General features: G+C 41.7%; 1 protein-coding gene across 7 annotated transcripts in view; it reads right to left on the bottom strand.

Moving 5' to 3' along the window:
* The window catches only part of MTSS1 (MTSS I-BAR domain containing 1), a 178,627-nt gene extending 164,052 nt beyond the window's left edge, over positions 1-14,575 (bottom strand). For 2 of the 7 annotated variants that reach the window (XM_048841599.2, XM_048841603.2), the window contains exon 1: positions 13,658-14,575. In XM_048841599.2, coding sequence (XP_048697556.2) covers positions 13,658-13,729 — 72 coding nt within the window. In that variant the 5' untranslated portion in view covers positions 13,730-14,575. The remainder of the gene's footprint in view (positions 1-13,657) is intronic. The other 5 variants (XM_048841602.2, XM_048841601.2, XM_048841598.2 and 2 more) reach the window with 4 other exon arrangements.
* Positions 14,576-14,867: the final 292 nt, after the last annotated feature.

Genomic DNA, 14,867 nt, shown 5'->3' with positions numbered 1-14,867 from the left:
CCCTCAAGCCACAGCTTCCCTCCCTGCAACCCACATTTATCACATTAACAGCTCACTGTTTAGAGGCATTAATACAAAAATCATGGGCGTTAGCACAGGGGTTCTCAAAATGGGGGTCGTGACCTCTCAGGGTGTTGCAAGGTGGTTATATGGGGTTTCCGAGCTGTCAGCTTTGTGGGGCTAACAACCCTGAGCCCCCATTAAATTACCCCCCTGCTTTTAATTGTTAAAAAGCTTTTTTAACTGTTTAAACAGTTTAAAAGTTAACTGGTGATTTCCTTCTTGGGTTTTTTAGCATAATTGTACAACTAAACTTAAGTTTACAGTTCTGTCACCAAATTTCACACACTAGTAACACATCCACAGACTGCACATCTGTCCTTGCAACAACAAAACAATATTAACTCTACTCCTGAACACGCCCTGAAAATATAAAAAAAAACACACAACCCTAAAAATCTTACCCACCCACAACAAAACTTCCCTCTCATTGGTTACCACAACCACTAGAATGATTAGTACTATGAGCACAACACCATGTCTCCAATCAGAACAGAGAGCCTATTGTGCTAGGTGCTGTACAAATATACAAAGGTTACACACAAAGCACAACTGGACTAGACTGGACATAAAAGGACACCAGTCTTCCGAAGAAATTTCAATGGACAGAGCAAGGAACACCCAGGGGAAGCAATACAACAATGACCTTAAAATGGACCTTAACCGCTGACAAATATCAACATGTGAGGGGAGATATAGCGGCTGAAAAATCAGTTTGCTAAACCAGAACAACATCTGCTGCAAACAGTTTGTGGGTTTTTTTTTTAAGTCAGTCAACAAGGGAAAAGGGCATTTGGCAAGCCAAGAGAGAGAAGTTACAAAACACTAGCAAACAGTACTGCATTTCTCTCCTCAATCCATGGATGGGTTTATATAACTCAAAAGTTAGACTGTGTAGCCACTCACAAGACCATAAAAGCTCTTGCAAAAAAACAGATCATCTTTGACACAGAACAGACAGTCCAATCTGAAGTTTATGATCACCTTTTCCAAGCTTCCCTACTACCTTAATAGTAATAATTTTCTCTCTCATTGGTAGCATTCCCTCTAAGCTGGCTGGTTCCTCCGCTCTTCAGGTCAGAAAGCGGACATTAAAAATAATTAAAGAACCTATCTGAAGTATCTTCAGCTGAATCTGTTTCCCAACAAAATGTCAGATTAACTACAATCTTACAGTGAGCTGAAATGTAAACTCAGGCAGGGTCCAGAAATAGTTCATTCTATTTTCTTCACGCAGATCTAGAACAATAGCACATGTATTCTAGGATGTTATTTTGTCTCTTAATGAACAGCACTTCGTTACTGCTGCCTTCATTATCAATTTGTATCTTGCTTTGGTGCAAGTGATTTTGACATATTCATTTCCCACACGCTTCCCTTTCCTATCCTTCAATATTAATATTCCAGTTAAGTGAATCAACCCGTGAAGTTTTTGCAACACCAAATGCACCATACGCTCCATCATACAAGATCTTGAGCATTTCTAGTTTGTTTTCCAATGTCAAGATGTAATTTAAAACCAAGCATTTAAAATAGTGTTTCAATTCCAAGGTCTAAAAATAAGATTAAAATACTCCATTTCAAATCTTTCTTAAAAGAAAAGTTACTCCATTGGTTGATATGCCAGCCAAAACATATTTTGTTAATCGTATAGCATAAACATGAGAAATCTCAATGTAATTTAAGTCAAGCTTTCAAAATCTGTGTACTGTTAGAATTCCCAAGGCCAGACCAGACCAAAGCTCAATCTAGACCAGTATCTTGTCTCTGACAGTGGCCAATACCAGATGCTTCAGAGGAAGGGATGAGAAAACCTGCTCAAGGTAGTTAATGAGATCAGAGGAAGCTTTTTCATGGTGGCAGGCTGACCCCCAAACTTAGAGACTGTCTTATGCCGTGAAGCATGAAGATTTATATCCCTTCCAAAACTCGTTTAATAGTCACCATTATGGTTTTTCTTGATAGCCATATAAGCATCTCATTCTTTTTTTGGAATCCTGAACATCTCTTCCCTTCAATGGTATCTTATGTACAGTCTTATGTACAGATATTTCTTTTTAGCAGCTTTTAGATTTGCCACCTTTCAATTTCATTGAGCATCCTTTTGTTCTTATATTATGAGAAAGGACAAACAGAAGTTTCAATCTACCTTCTCTATATCATTCATAACCAGCATCTGAGAATATTTTTGTATTAGATGAAAATACACCTACCCTTAACTTGTTGATAGATAATTACAATAAAGCAGATGCAAGGCCTCTTCATGTTTCTATGAAAATCTTTTCACTCTGACGGATTCCAAAATGCTTTATAAACTATATGCATGGCCTGATTTACAAAAGGTGGTGAGCACATGTATCTTCATGACACCTTTGAAAGTGAAGCCAATAGGCATCCCCATTCACCCATCACTGATATACATGCACCTGTGGGATCAAAGAGGGCAGCACTCCCCTACTAAGCAATACTGCACTGTATTATTTTATTTTTGAAAGGGAAATGAAAAATAATTTCCCCACTTAGTTTCACTTAGAGAACTGTGAGTACCCAGAATGCAACTTTGTTCAAAAGAGAAGCAAGTGTGCACAGAACCTCTCACAAGTGGTAAGGGCAAGCCCATAATCTCATGAAGAGTTCTACAACTGAAGAAAGAAATAATGCTATACACAGAGCAAGGATTTAGGATGCAATGGTTTTGCAGCAACCAAAGAAACTCTTTACTCACCAGAACCCCTGCAGGGCCAGGAATGATATATTGTAGTTAACAGTTAAAGAACAGAATGACATCAATTTCATCTCCTTTCAAAACTAAGGCATCTCAAACCCAACTTCGCTAAAAGGAAAAACATCAAGTTTAAGAGGCTGTACTGCACACAACTAAAAGCACTGACAAATCACAGGAAATCAGGTTAAAAAGGTGGTTTAGCCCGTGTTGCGTTTCAGGATCAGAAGACTGTAGATCAGTGGTTTTCAACCATTTTTCATTTGCGGATCACTAAAAAATATCAAATGGAGGTGCAGACCCCTTTGGACATCTTAGCCAGTCTGCAGACCCCCAGGCATCCGTAGACCATAAGTTGAAAACCATGACAGTAGAGGATTAAAAGGAAAATCTAAGTCTAACCTATTGTTCCACCACTTATGCTACTGTTTTCTTTTCTATTTCTCTCAGCCTAGACAATCTAAACAGACTTGCCAGTTTTACTTTCAGGGCCTTGTGCAATAGCACAATGCTGCAACGTACGCAATCTAAAGACTTCAGTGGAAAGCTTGTATGGGTTAAATGTTATAAATTTCACGGAACCACCCCTACTAGTCCAGGGTTTTTGTAACAGCTTGGTCAGCTCAAGAAACTGATCCACTCACGGTGGAAGTCTATGGAAAACTCTAGAAGAGAACCACCACACCACAGGAAAAAGTATCTCTACTATTTAGATAAGTGGTGGGCGACCGACAGGCTGCATGTGGCCCACGGGCCGCAAGTTGCCCACCACTGATTTAGATACTTCCAAAGCTCTTTCTGAACACCAAACAATAACTAATTCCAGAGCACTGAAATGCAGCCACCTCTTGCAATATGGCAATTTAATGATCATAGCAGCTATAAAAAATTCAAGGGAAGGAGTTGAGGAATACGAATCAGGTGTAATTTTGTTATCAGAGAGCCATTTTCTTCGCTTAGTTCTTATTGGAATAAAGCCCACATCCCAACAGCCCACATCTAAATGGATCTAGTAGTGAAGTACACACACTGTATTGTCATAATCACATCAGTCTGTGAGATGTCAAGGGTGGAATGGCCCAAGATATTTGGGCTCTAAAAGCATCCTGCCCTTTCTTGGAGCATAACATCCTGGCTTGAGACCAGTCCACTCACCAGCTGCCAACAAGTGTGACATCATTCATGGCACATTTTCACTACAGGTTCATAAGACCTAGCAAACTTAGTTTCAAGAAAGTAAGTTTAAATACAAACAGACTGGGAAATTATTAAACATGTTAAGAAAATGTATTAATACAGTATGAGAGGGTACACACCCACTGGATATCTTTACGTTTTTTCCACTCTGAAAGTCCCTCTCAAACATATGCAGACCTCCATTAAAATGAGAAGTCTTAACTAGACTCTCTCTTTAAATAGAATAAGTTGTCTGTAGGAGGAGGAAAAAAGCTACCCAGCTGCAGCTATTGCAGAACCTGACCTAGTATCCAATGGCGCATTCTGTAAAAAGAGTTGTACACACGAGAAGATAATTCTAAAGAAGTCATGCAAGGGGAAACGTTTAGTTACATGTTCTTCAATTCAGATTAGAACACCACACTTGTGAGAAACTCTGAAGAGAAGATTTCTCCACAGAGACTCATCAATAGAAGCCTTTCATCCACTCTAACATTATGAATCAGCTCCTGTGTATGCACAGCAGACGCTTAAACCCACAATATTTCAGTTGGCTCAAAACTAAGATTATTAAAATTTCAAGAGGCATCCACTCTGGTTAAGGCATACGGGGTAAATTCTCAAAGCAACACCAGGGCCTACCCATGGCCCAGTAACTCCATTAACAGCACTAGGATTTGATCAGCTAAAATTTTACATAGCCCTTTTAGCCTAAAAAAGTTAATTTATAACAGTGCCCCATACCACACGGTACCTGTGCATGGTACAATATTTTATGCATCTTATGTGCTAACCAGTGTCTCCTTTACAAGAGTCACACCATGCAAAGCATGCACCACCAAGTCCACATGAGAGACGCCCATGGTTTCAATGCCAATGGTTAAATCTAACACAGGCTCCCTCAGGCCAGCAGATGAAATGATTTCCAGGGCCAAAAATCTTTTCCCAAGATGTTGAGAAATGCCTTAGCTGATCACAGCTGTCAAGGCAGCACATAGGGAGAAAGGGAGTTCTCTTGGACAGCCTGGCCCAAACTATATAGGGTTTTACCCTTTGGATAGTTTCAAAATTCATGATATGTATCCGGGTTTATTACAAGTTTATTACTAGCTAAGAGGAGAAAAATAAAGTAATTTCCGAGCCCCAAGCTAAACACCTAAGCCAAGTTTCGGCAAAGAAGAATCGGAAAGGGTAGGGGGCTACAGTTATTACCAACTCAAAATAAGGCTTAACACTGACGGGCTAACTCCCCCTCAGCTACAGAGCTATTACACAAAAGCTATTTCACAACAACATTGAGGGTCCAACACGCAAACATGGTGGCATTGCTAGTTTAAGGAGAAAGAGGACTCAGACCCACAGGTGATATCACTCCACCACCCCCCCCCTTTCTTTTTGGTAGCATAAATTGAATTTCTCAGGTAGAATAATCATTAAGAGCACCAAACACAACAAAATCATCAACAACAAGAAGTTAACTCACTTAACTTTACTTATAGCAGACACAGAGCTATAGCTACACTATAGGCCTTACATCGGCACGGCAACCCCTCTGCAACTACGCAGCTGTAAGGTCTCCCGTGTAGCCGCTCTATGCCGACGGGAGAGCTCTCTTCCGTCAGCATATTTAAACCACCCCCCAACAAGCAGCGGTAGCTATGTCAGCAGGACCGCATCCCCCGCCGACACAACACTGTTCACGCCGGAGCGTCCGTCGGTGAAACTCATGTTGGTCAGGGATGTGTTTTTTCCACACCCGACTGACAAAAGTTTGACTGCCAGAAGTGCTGTTGCAGACATAGCCTAGATCAGCGTTTCTCAAACTGGGGTCCACAAGGGCCTCCGGCCCCGCTGATCGACTCCTCTCCCTCCCTCCCAGTGCCTCCTGAATGCCGGGGGGAACAGCTGTTCCCCAGCGTGCAGGAAGCACTGGGATGGGGGGAGGAGCAGGGATGGGGCAAAAAGAGGCAGGGAAGAAAAGGGGCAGGGGTGGAGCGGGGCAGGAAGAGGTGGGTCAGGGATAGGGTGACCAGATGTCCTGATTTTATAGGGACAGTCCCGATATTTGGGGCTTTTTCTTATATAGGCTCCTATTACCCCCCCATCCCGATTTTTCACACTTGCTGTCTGGTCAGCCTAGTCAGGGGCGGGGCCTTGGGGGAAGGGGTGTAGTGGGGGCAGGGCCCGGGGCTGAGCAGGGGTCTTGGGGTCCTCGGTTCGCTGAAGTTTGAGAACCGCTGGCCTCGACCAGTATCTCAGCCTGCATCCGAAGATTAGCACAAACAGCACAGCACTGCTCCGCTTTTGCCTCTTCAACAGCTTGTTGTTGGCTAGTGACAGTGCGACAGACAGAGATAAAACAGCCACTCACAGAATAGCCAGCTATGGATCCTTCATACACTATAATCCCACAGGTTAAAGTGCTCCAATCAGTCCCTTCCTTTAAAAACCAACACAGCTGTTGTACCCAATGTTTTTGGCCTCATGTACATCGGGGTGGGGGGGTTTGGGGGGCAATCCTCATGATCAGACTTGGATGAGCAACTGTAGAGATTATCTTCTCCACCTTCAAACAAGGGGAAACCATCAGTGAAGTCTGAGGCGCTGACAAACTTCAGAGAGCACAGTAGTGAAAGCCAGAATCTCCTGAACTCAAATCCTTGCTCTAAGTCCTATTCCATTTACAGCCTTGGGGAAAACATCACCAAAGCTCCAAGCCTCACCTTGCCCTTCTGTTAAGGAGGGGATAAATATTTCTACGGTTCCGGTTCCTGTGAAGCTGGGTACTAGCGTTTGTAGAGCACTTTGAAGATGAAATGCACTATGGGCTCAACCCTAGTGCCAAGCATTCCGTCTTCAATCCAGCAAAGCACTTCCGTGCACAAGCAGTCCCACTGACTCTACAGGGACTTCTTATGTGCTTAACGTTCAGCACGATCTATACATTTTAGTGCTCTGCTGGATTGGGGACAGTATATAATGCTAAACTGACAAACCTAAACACAAAGAGAAAACAAATCCACCCTGCTGAGAGGCCCTCTGGGGGGACTCCTCCTTACTAATTCAGAGCCCCCCTGATTCTGTGGGTTCAAAGTAGACCCATGCGTCTTTTAAGTACAGCTGTCATTTTATTATTCTGCTCTGTGCCATGGGATTCTTCCCCCCCTCCTCCATCGAATACCTTGTATAGACATTTCCATGGACAGATCGCTACTTCCCTCCTAATTAAAAATGGGGATTTGTAACTGAAAAGCTGAAAACACCAAGACAATGATAGTGGTGCTTCTGGAAGATATTCTATACAGATACACAAAAGTGCTCCATCACTTAGAGCAACAAATAGGTGACCAAGAGACATGCATACACAGTACAGCACTTGCTATTGTATACGGCTGGTTTTAATGCATCTTTTCCAGGTTCAGAACCGAGGAAACGGTGAACTCTGAGACACATCAGTGTTTGTTATGTATTAACCAGTGCTGGGTGCATAATTACAGAGTCTCGTTATTCTCAAACATTTGTTCCGTCAGTTGTATTTTTTATGCAAAGCTGCACAACCTCTTCTAGGCTACAACACTGGAAACCTTACTATGTAGCTAGCCCAAGGCATTCTGCCTGATCGGAAAGGATTTTTTAAAATATTTTTTCCCTCCACACTATATCAGGAAACAAAACTGCCCTCTAAAGACTTGAGGGGCAGATCCTCAGCTGCTGTAAACTGTCATCACTCCACTGCAGATGATTTACACCAGCTGAGGATCTGCTGCTAAAAAGAGGTTGTAGTTATGCATTTTCATCTCTCTGCCACAATTGTATGGAACATACAGGTAGGCCCAATACACTGATAAGCATTCAGTATTTCTTTTCCTAGACTATCACTCAAGCTTCGTGATAAATTCATGAGATTTTTTTCTTCTGAAGTCCTTAAGACACTTACAGAAATATTCTGCAGCTGTTTGTAAAGAGCAAAGAATTTCAGAGAAAACAAGCTAGTTGCTTGCACAAATTGCAAACAATCAGCTGTATTTGCTATCCACAGAAGTGTTGACAGCAAAACACCTATTCTAAAAAAAGAAGCTGCATGGAGAAAAAAAGAAACACACTGTATAGTATAAATACAGGAGTCCCTATGCTTGAAACAGAGCTTGTCTTCAGGAATCATGGGAGAGAGACATGTAAATTCTAAAGGTAATGGAAGAAGTCCTTCTCTCATCTCCCTTCCCCCCCAAAGTCTACAACTGTGCTTCGCACATTTATTTAAGTTAACCATTAAAAGAAAATAATGCTAGCCATATTAGAAATTGGATGGCTGGAAGACCTTAAATTCAGCTGTAGTATCTATATTTTACTTCAGTTTTGTTACTACCAGCTTACTCCAAAGCTTTTAGAGACAGCTTGTTTGAGAGATGCTATACAAAATAAAGTCAGGGTCCTGGAAGCAGATATATGCGGGCAGCCTCTTGTGTTTGCACAGATCTGATCACGGGACCAGGACCATTTCACGCCATATTTGTGTGGTAACTGGCTCAGCACTTTGCTTTCCCCAACAATGGCTTAGCATTGTTCGAGTCACATCACAAATATTTTCATCTGTTTTTCAAACGTGCATTTCCTTGTGTTCATATCAAACACAAACAAAAATGCCACCAGCTATCCCTAACCACTGAATCAGTGGTAGAACCTAACTACCAAATTGCTTCAAGAACTATAGCCATTTCCCTTGTGGCATCTTGTGACAAATTTTGCCATGTACATGGTTTACAACTACTCTTCACTCTTCCCATACTGAAAATACACTGACAATCGGAAAAATACTCGGTACTTAAAATTTCTCATCTCTCAACCACTCATATACATTCTCTTATCTATTCTCCTTTTGGGCCCACTCAGATTTCTATCCTTTCTATATCTCTACCAGCAACAGTCTTGAACATTTGACAGCAACGATACCACATTCCCATCCGAAAGAGTATTACTAGCCACCACAGGGCAAAATAAAGTTAGTGGTATCTCTCCAACTTAGCATTAAAAATAAAAGTCACATCAAGTCTTTGCTCTCAATTACTTCATGGAGACTTCAACTAAAAGACTATAAAAATTTATATTCTCTTATAATTAGGCCTCTGTATTTCCATCCCTTATTAGGGAAGTGGGCACTGATCCTTAGAAACATATGTTTTTATTCTCCAAGAAAATTTATATCCCCTTCTTGTATCTTTAAACTGCAAATCCCCCAGCACCTCCTACATCTGGACAAATGAATGCAAATATCAGTCATCTTTTAAGATTTGTTTTCATAAAAAAAAAAAAGTGGTTAAAAAACCCTGTTCAATATAAGCCCATTCAAACTCATGGATATAATCAATGTAGGCCTGCCTGTTATCATTTATTTGTATGCTAGGAATGCCTGGAGACCACAATCAGGATCAGGGCCCCATTCAATCAGGTGCTGTACAGAGCAATAGCTCCAACAAGCTTACAGTCTGAATAGACCAAACAGATGAAGGGTGTGTTGGGGAAAAAGGATGCAACATGCAAGCAAGAGTGATGAGTGGCACACAGTATCTTTGTTCCTTTTTGGGGCGAGGGAGGAGCGAATAATTATAATGTGGAATAGTGTGACTAAAGTGGAGCGGGAGGGAGTAAGTTAAGAAAAGCACAGAATTAGGAATAAGAAGGAAAGGAAGAGCAACACTGAAAAGGACGAGCATGATCTGCATCTAAAGACAGGATTGTTTGAAACATGCTCTTTAAAAGCTCACCACAAAATGATCTCCACACATTTGCTGTACGCGATGAAAAATATTGAAAGTAACAGCGTACTACTGTACAGTGATTCTCAGTGTTTTCTTTCCAGAAAGGAGTTACAATCCATTCAGATCAAATGCTATCTTCCCACAGAGAGCTACAGAAAGCACATTACATTCACAGGGAAAACTGTACAATGTTAGCACAGCATATAAATCTACTCCTCAGAGGGCACAAAGCAAGTGTTTATTTTTTTAATTTGGACCACTTTGAAAGAGATCTTACATATAACATCTGTACATTATCACCTCAAGAATAGATTGTAGGGAACAATAGTTCATTAAGAATGGACAGCTAAATTTCTATGATTCGCTTGAATTCTGAAGTTGCCAAATCCTGATTCTGGAGCAAAAATACCAAGCATGGGACCAAATGTGAACTTGTCAAACATGAGTCTGTCATAGTGAAGACCCTGCATACTCCATGATAAATCTGACCTAAACTTTGCAGCAGAGGGCCTGGATTTTGCCTACACAGAAACTGTAAATTCCACAGCAGAGTAAGATAAAGTAAAAAACTGAAGGGGGAGGGGTTCCTGAATTATATATTAAAATGAACAATGCAATATTCCTTGTGTTATTTAATTTGATATTCAATTTAATTGAGAAAGTAAATAAGGAAGTGTTATTTACTCCTTCTCATTACACAAGAACTAGGAGTCACCAAACGAAATTAATAGGCAACAGATTTAAAACGAACAAAAGGAAGTATTTTTTCCACACAATGCAGTGTCAACCTGTGGAACTCTTTGCCAGAGGATGTTGTGAAGGACAAGACTGTAACAGGGTTCAAAAAAGAACTAGGTAAGTTCATGGAGGATAGGTCCATCAATGGCTATTAGCCAGGAAGGACAGGAATGGTGTCCCTAACTTCTGTTTGCCAGAAATTGGGAATGGGCGACAGGATGGATCCCTTGATGATTACCTTCTGTTCATTCTGTTCTGTTCATTCCCTCTGGAGCACCTGGCATTGGAAGATAGGATACTGGGCTAGATGGACCTTTGGTCAGACCCAGAATGACAGTTCTTATGTTCTTAATTATACAATGCTCCAAATTTTTTAATTTACACATAGCTGCCAAACTTTGCACTGAAACCACACCTGCATTGTAGAAGTTGCTGGAAAAAGATCTGGAACTTTTGGCACTTTGGAAATTGAGAGAAGCAGTTTATGACTGTGGACTAGAAGCAAACTAGTTCAATGTTTCTGCTAAGACAACCAGCATTAGACTGGTTAAGCTTGCTAACATAGTCATAATTAAGTTTCAGAGTTAACACACCATTGAGTCTATTGGGGGAGATCACACTTTGAAGCTATTCTTTACAGGCTCAGAAGCCTTGTCCACTCTAAGGAAAGGTGGGCATCAACAACAGAACAGCTGAAGTGGTGCTAAACATAGTTTAAATACAAGCATAGATATGGACAAGCAGTTCCAAATGGAATATATCTGCTTCTATGCTTGCAATCAAACAGTGTTCATCCATACCCATTGTTGACACATGCAATGGGTACTTTAACACTGACTCTCTGTTCACACTCTTCATATTTGGGGTTTTTTCATCACAATGACTAAGAATAAAAATTAATAAAATGAAAGGGCTGGATTCTGTTGCAAATTCCACACCACTGCAGAGAACACAGGGCTCTGGCTATAGCCTTCCCATTATGGGAATTACGGACAGATCCTGCAACAGGATAAGTGGGCAGACCCCTGCTCAGATCCAAACAGCTTTGCAAGGAGTCCACCCCCCACAGTTCCACTTGTACGAAATGGTCCTTAGAAAGCTAAGTTCCATTTTACTGCAAAGGTACAGCTAGCTGAAAGCACCCATTAATCTCTGAAAAAATTATTTTTGTAAACTGTTATTATCCTTGCACATAATTAGTAAAGACAGCTAATATTTCATTAATTGCATTGATGTAATTTAATTGCTTTGTTTAGACTAAACAATAAGGAACATTGTGCTTGTTTATCTAAACAGTGATCAACAGGGGTAAGAACTGGGGCAGTGTTCTTTTTCTTTAAATCTAATACACCCCTTCTAGCGTTCGGTCTAGAAAACAGTTCCACTACTAGTAAAGATTTTTTTTAAATCCACACCTGTTCCCATTTCTGTAAAGCAGCAGTGTTAAAATCTTTCAAGTGAGCAGAGTTTCTGTGCACGTAACAGTGCATAAACACACACAACAGCAGCAGCAAAACAAGATGCATCATTTTCATTGGAGAGAAGTAAAGACATGTTCTGCTCTTCTCTATTTAAATTTAAAAAAAAAACAGATTTAATCTGGCAAAACAAAACGTCTGCTAAATGTTCTTCTTGAGGTATATTTAATGAAAATTATTACAGGGCGGAGGTTGGTTTTTATTATGTCTTTTTAATGAAACCTACACTTAGTGTAAAGTAAAAAATAAAGCAAAATTTGGAAAAAACTACACTTGAATTACAGAATTCTCCTGATACACACATACACACACCTCTCCCCCAAACCTGCCGACTCTTTACAAGCCATGCTTTTAATTGAGATCTGTTTAGATGAAAATGCATGTGAAACCAACCTAAAAAATAGTTCCTGGACCAGATACCTCCCCTCCCACACTGTACACACAAAAAAACATTAATTTCTAATTAGTTTTTAGCTAGTAAAACTGAGCTTCCATCCAGAGCACATCCACGCCCACCAGTGAATCCCTCACCTCTGAGAACTACCTCCACCTGGCACCCTCACTTCCCAGCCCTTCTAGGAAGAGTCCTGTACAAATTAAAAATACATTACAGCATCCTACAGCAATGATTCTAAACAGTGTAACACTTCACTACTGGCTGTATGTAGACTATAGCTGGATTCCCTCAAATCTAGCCCCTCATCTAAGCCCCATCCATGAAAGGCATCTTGCCCTTGTTAAGGAGAATATTGTACAGTATTCCGCAAGAAGAGCTGCAAACACTGTAGTAACGTTATTTTAAGCTATAGTGGTTTGGGACCGTTACTGCAGAGATACTGTAGTTTGGTTTTTTTAAATGAGACTAGGCTAGAAGATCCTCCCTATATATACATACATACACACACATACACACACACATATATATATATCCTGCAGAGCGGCCCTTTGCAGTCAAGGATGCAGTCAACACCCCTTAATTGATGGCTCCCTTACAAGAATGATCTTCATAGATTGTGATTTCATTTTGCAAGGGGGCAAAGCTATGAGAACTGATGCACTTTGCATTTAAACGTACTCAGGAAAGGGCAGCTACCATCCATATGAACATACCATATACAAAAACATTAATCACAGATTAAGATACAGTTTCAACCCAGAAAAACAAATATACTTTTTAGTATCTGCAGGTCCAGATTCTTATGTTGCACTCATCATGGTGGTATACTGATGCCTATATTGCCCCTTTCAGCCCCACCCTAGGGCTTTCCAACACACTATAATAGGTGTCCTACACTGAACCACTACTGGCCTTGTTGCCTTTATTGTTAGGAATGGCACAGCCTAAACCAGTTTTAAAAAACGGTATAGGAAACGTTGGCCCTAAGGTAAAGAGACCTAAACTTAAACGTTCAGGGACGGGCACTGCAGGAGAAGGACGTGGTGTCCTGCAAGTAACTCAAGAGTCAAAACCATCAACAATTACCTAGCATACTGCAAAGAGCATTTATAACTGATGCCACCACGCATCCAAAGATTAAACATGGGGTCTCTGTCTCACCTACAAACTAATGTAAGGGGCTTTGGGTGGGGTAGGGAGTTAATGCAATGACCCTTCAATGCAGCTGGAATTTATGGTGCAATCATGTGGTGCTTGTAAAGTTTACCCAGCAAAGGTTAGTAGATGGCTTCCCGGCACCTGGTCCCCCACTTCCCTCTCAATCACTTACCTTCATGTCGCTTATGATGGTCTGGAACAGCCCTCCAAGCGCACTACATTCCTTCTCTATCACAGCCTCCATTTTCCCAGCTCGATCACACAAGAGGACACAGACACTGCTGCGATTTCACAACCCTAAAAAAAAATAATCGCCCCAATCTCCCACCTCTAAACAAAACCTGAGCAGCTCTATATATATATATAAAAAAAAAGGCAAACCTAAAGGCAGCAGGGAAAATAACTGAAATCCTTATCTATTTTTTAAAAAATCCCAATGTTATTGGTGTCTATTTTCTACATACAGTCCCCAACAACCCCCCCAAAATGTCCTGAGATTTAAAACGAAGCTGCTACTATCCCCCCACACAAGGGCAACAACAAAATCCATCCTTGTGCATAATGGGTCATGCCCACAAGTAGGATCAAACCTGGTATTTCAATCTAAAACAGCATCAGCTGTTTAAAAATACATTTAATGCACCAGATCTGCTGCCTACCAAAAAAAAAAGAAAATAACTATTCATTTAAGGCAACAAATCTGATCGCAAAGAAACGCATTTAATACACCCACGATACAGCTTGCACTTAAAAAAAAAGTAAAGCGCGTTTAACAAAACAAATCAAAGGCTTGCCAAAAAAAAATGCCTAACGCATTCAGAGCAACAAATTAATATTTCAATTTTAAAAGCCCAACTGCATTTATTAATGCGCTCGATCGCCTGGCTGCCTCGGCGGGAGGGGAGCCAACTACGAATCTAATGTTTCCAGAAAGCCCCAGTACACGGGATTCAGCGGGTCTTTATTGGCAACCCCACCCCCGCGAGCCACCCGGCCGGCAGAGCTGCCCCCTCTCGTGCCCCTGTGCTGCGCTGTGACTGGCCTCTCACGCGGAACGGCGCAGCCACAGCTCCTCGAGCTCTCCTCGCGAGCGCGCGCGCGCCACTGCCCAGGCCCTACTAGCTCACCTCCCCGGGAGCGGGGGCGCGTCACGAGCGCACAGTGCCCGCACCGCCGCTGCTGATTGGCTAAAGGGAGAAGGGGCGGGTGGGGAGAAGGGAGCTGCTGGCTCCGGAGCGCGCACGGGAGTGGGAGCCGGACGCTAGCGAGGGAATGGCAAGGAGCTGCCGGTTCGAGTCCCGACTCTGCCACTGTGGGAATGGCTGCGCGTCAGGACTCCGGAGAGACTGGTCCTTCTAGGAAGAGGCAGTACTAGGATCCTG

The sequence above is a fragment of the Caretta caretta genome, chromosome 2 (genome assembly GCF_965140235.1).
Source record: "Caretta caretta isolate rCarCar2 chromosome 2, rCarCar1.hap1, whole genome shotgun sequence".
Lineage (NCBI taxonomy): Eukaryota > Metazoa > Chordata > Testudines > Cheloniidae > Caretta > Caretta caretta.
This window is presented reverse-complemented; position numbering and strand designations above follow the sequence as displayed.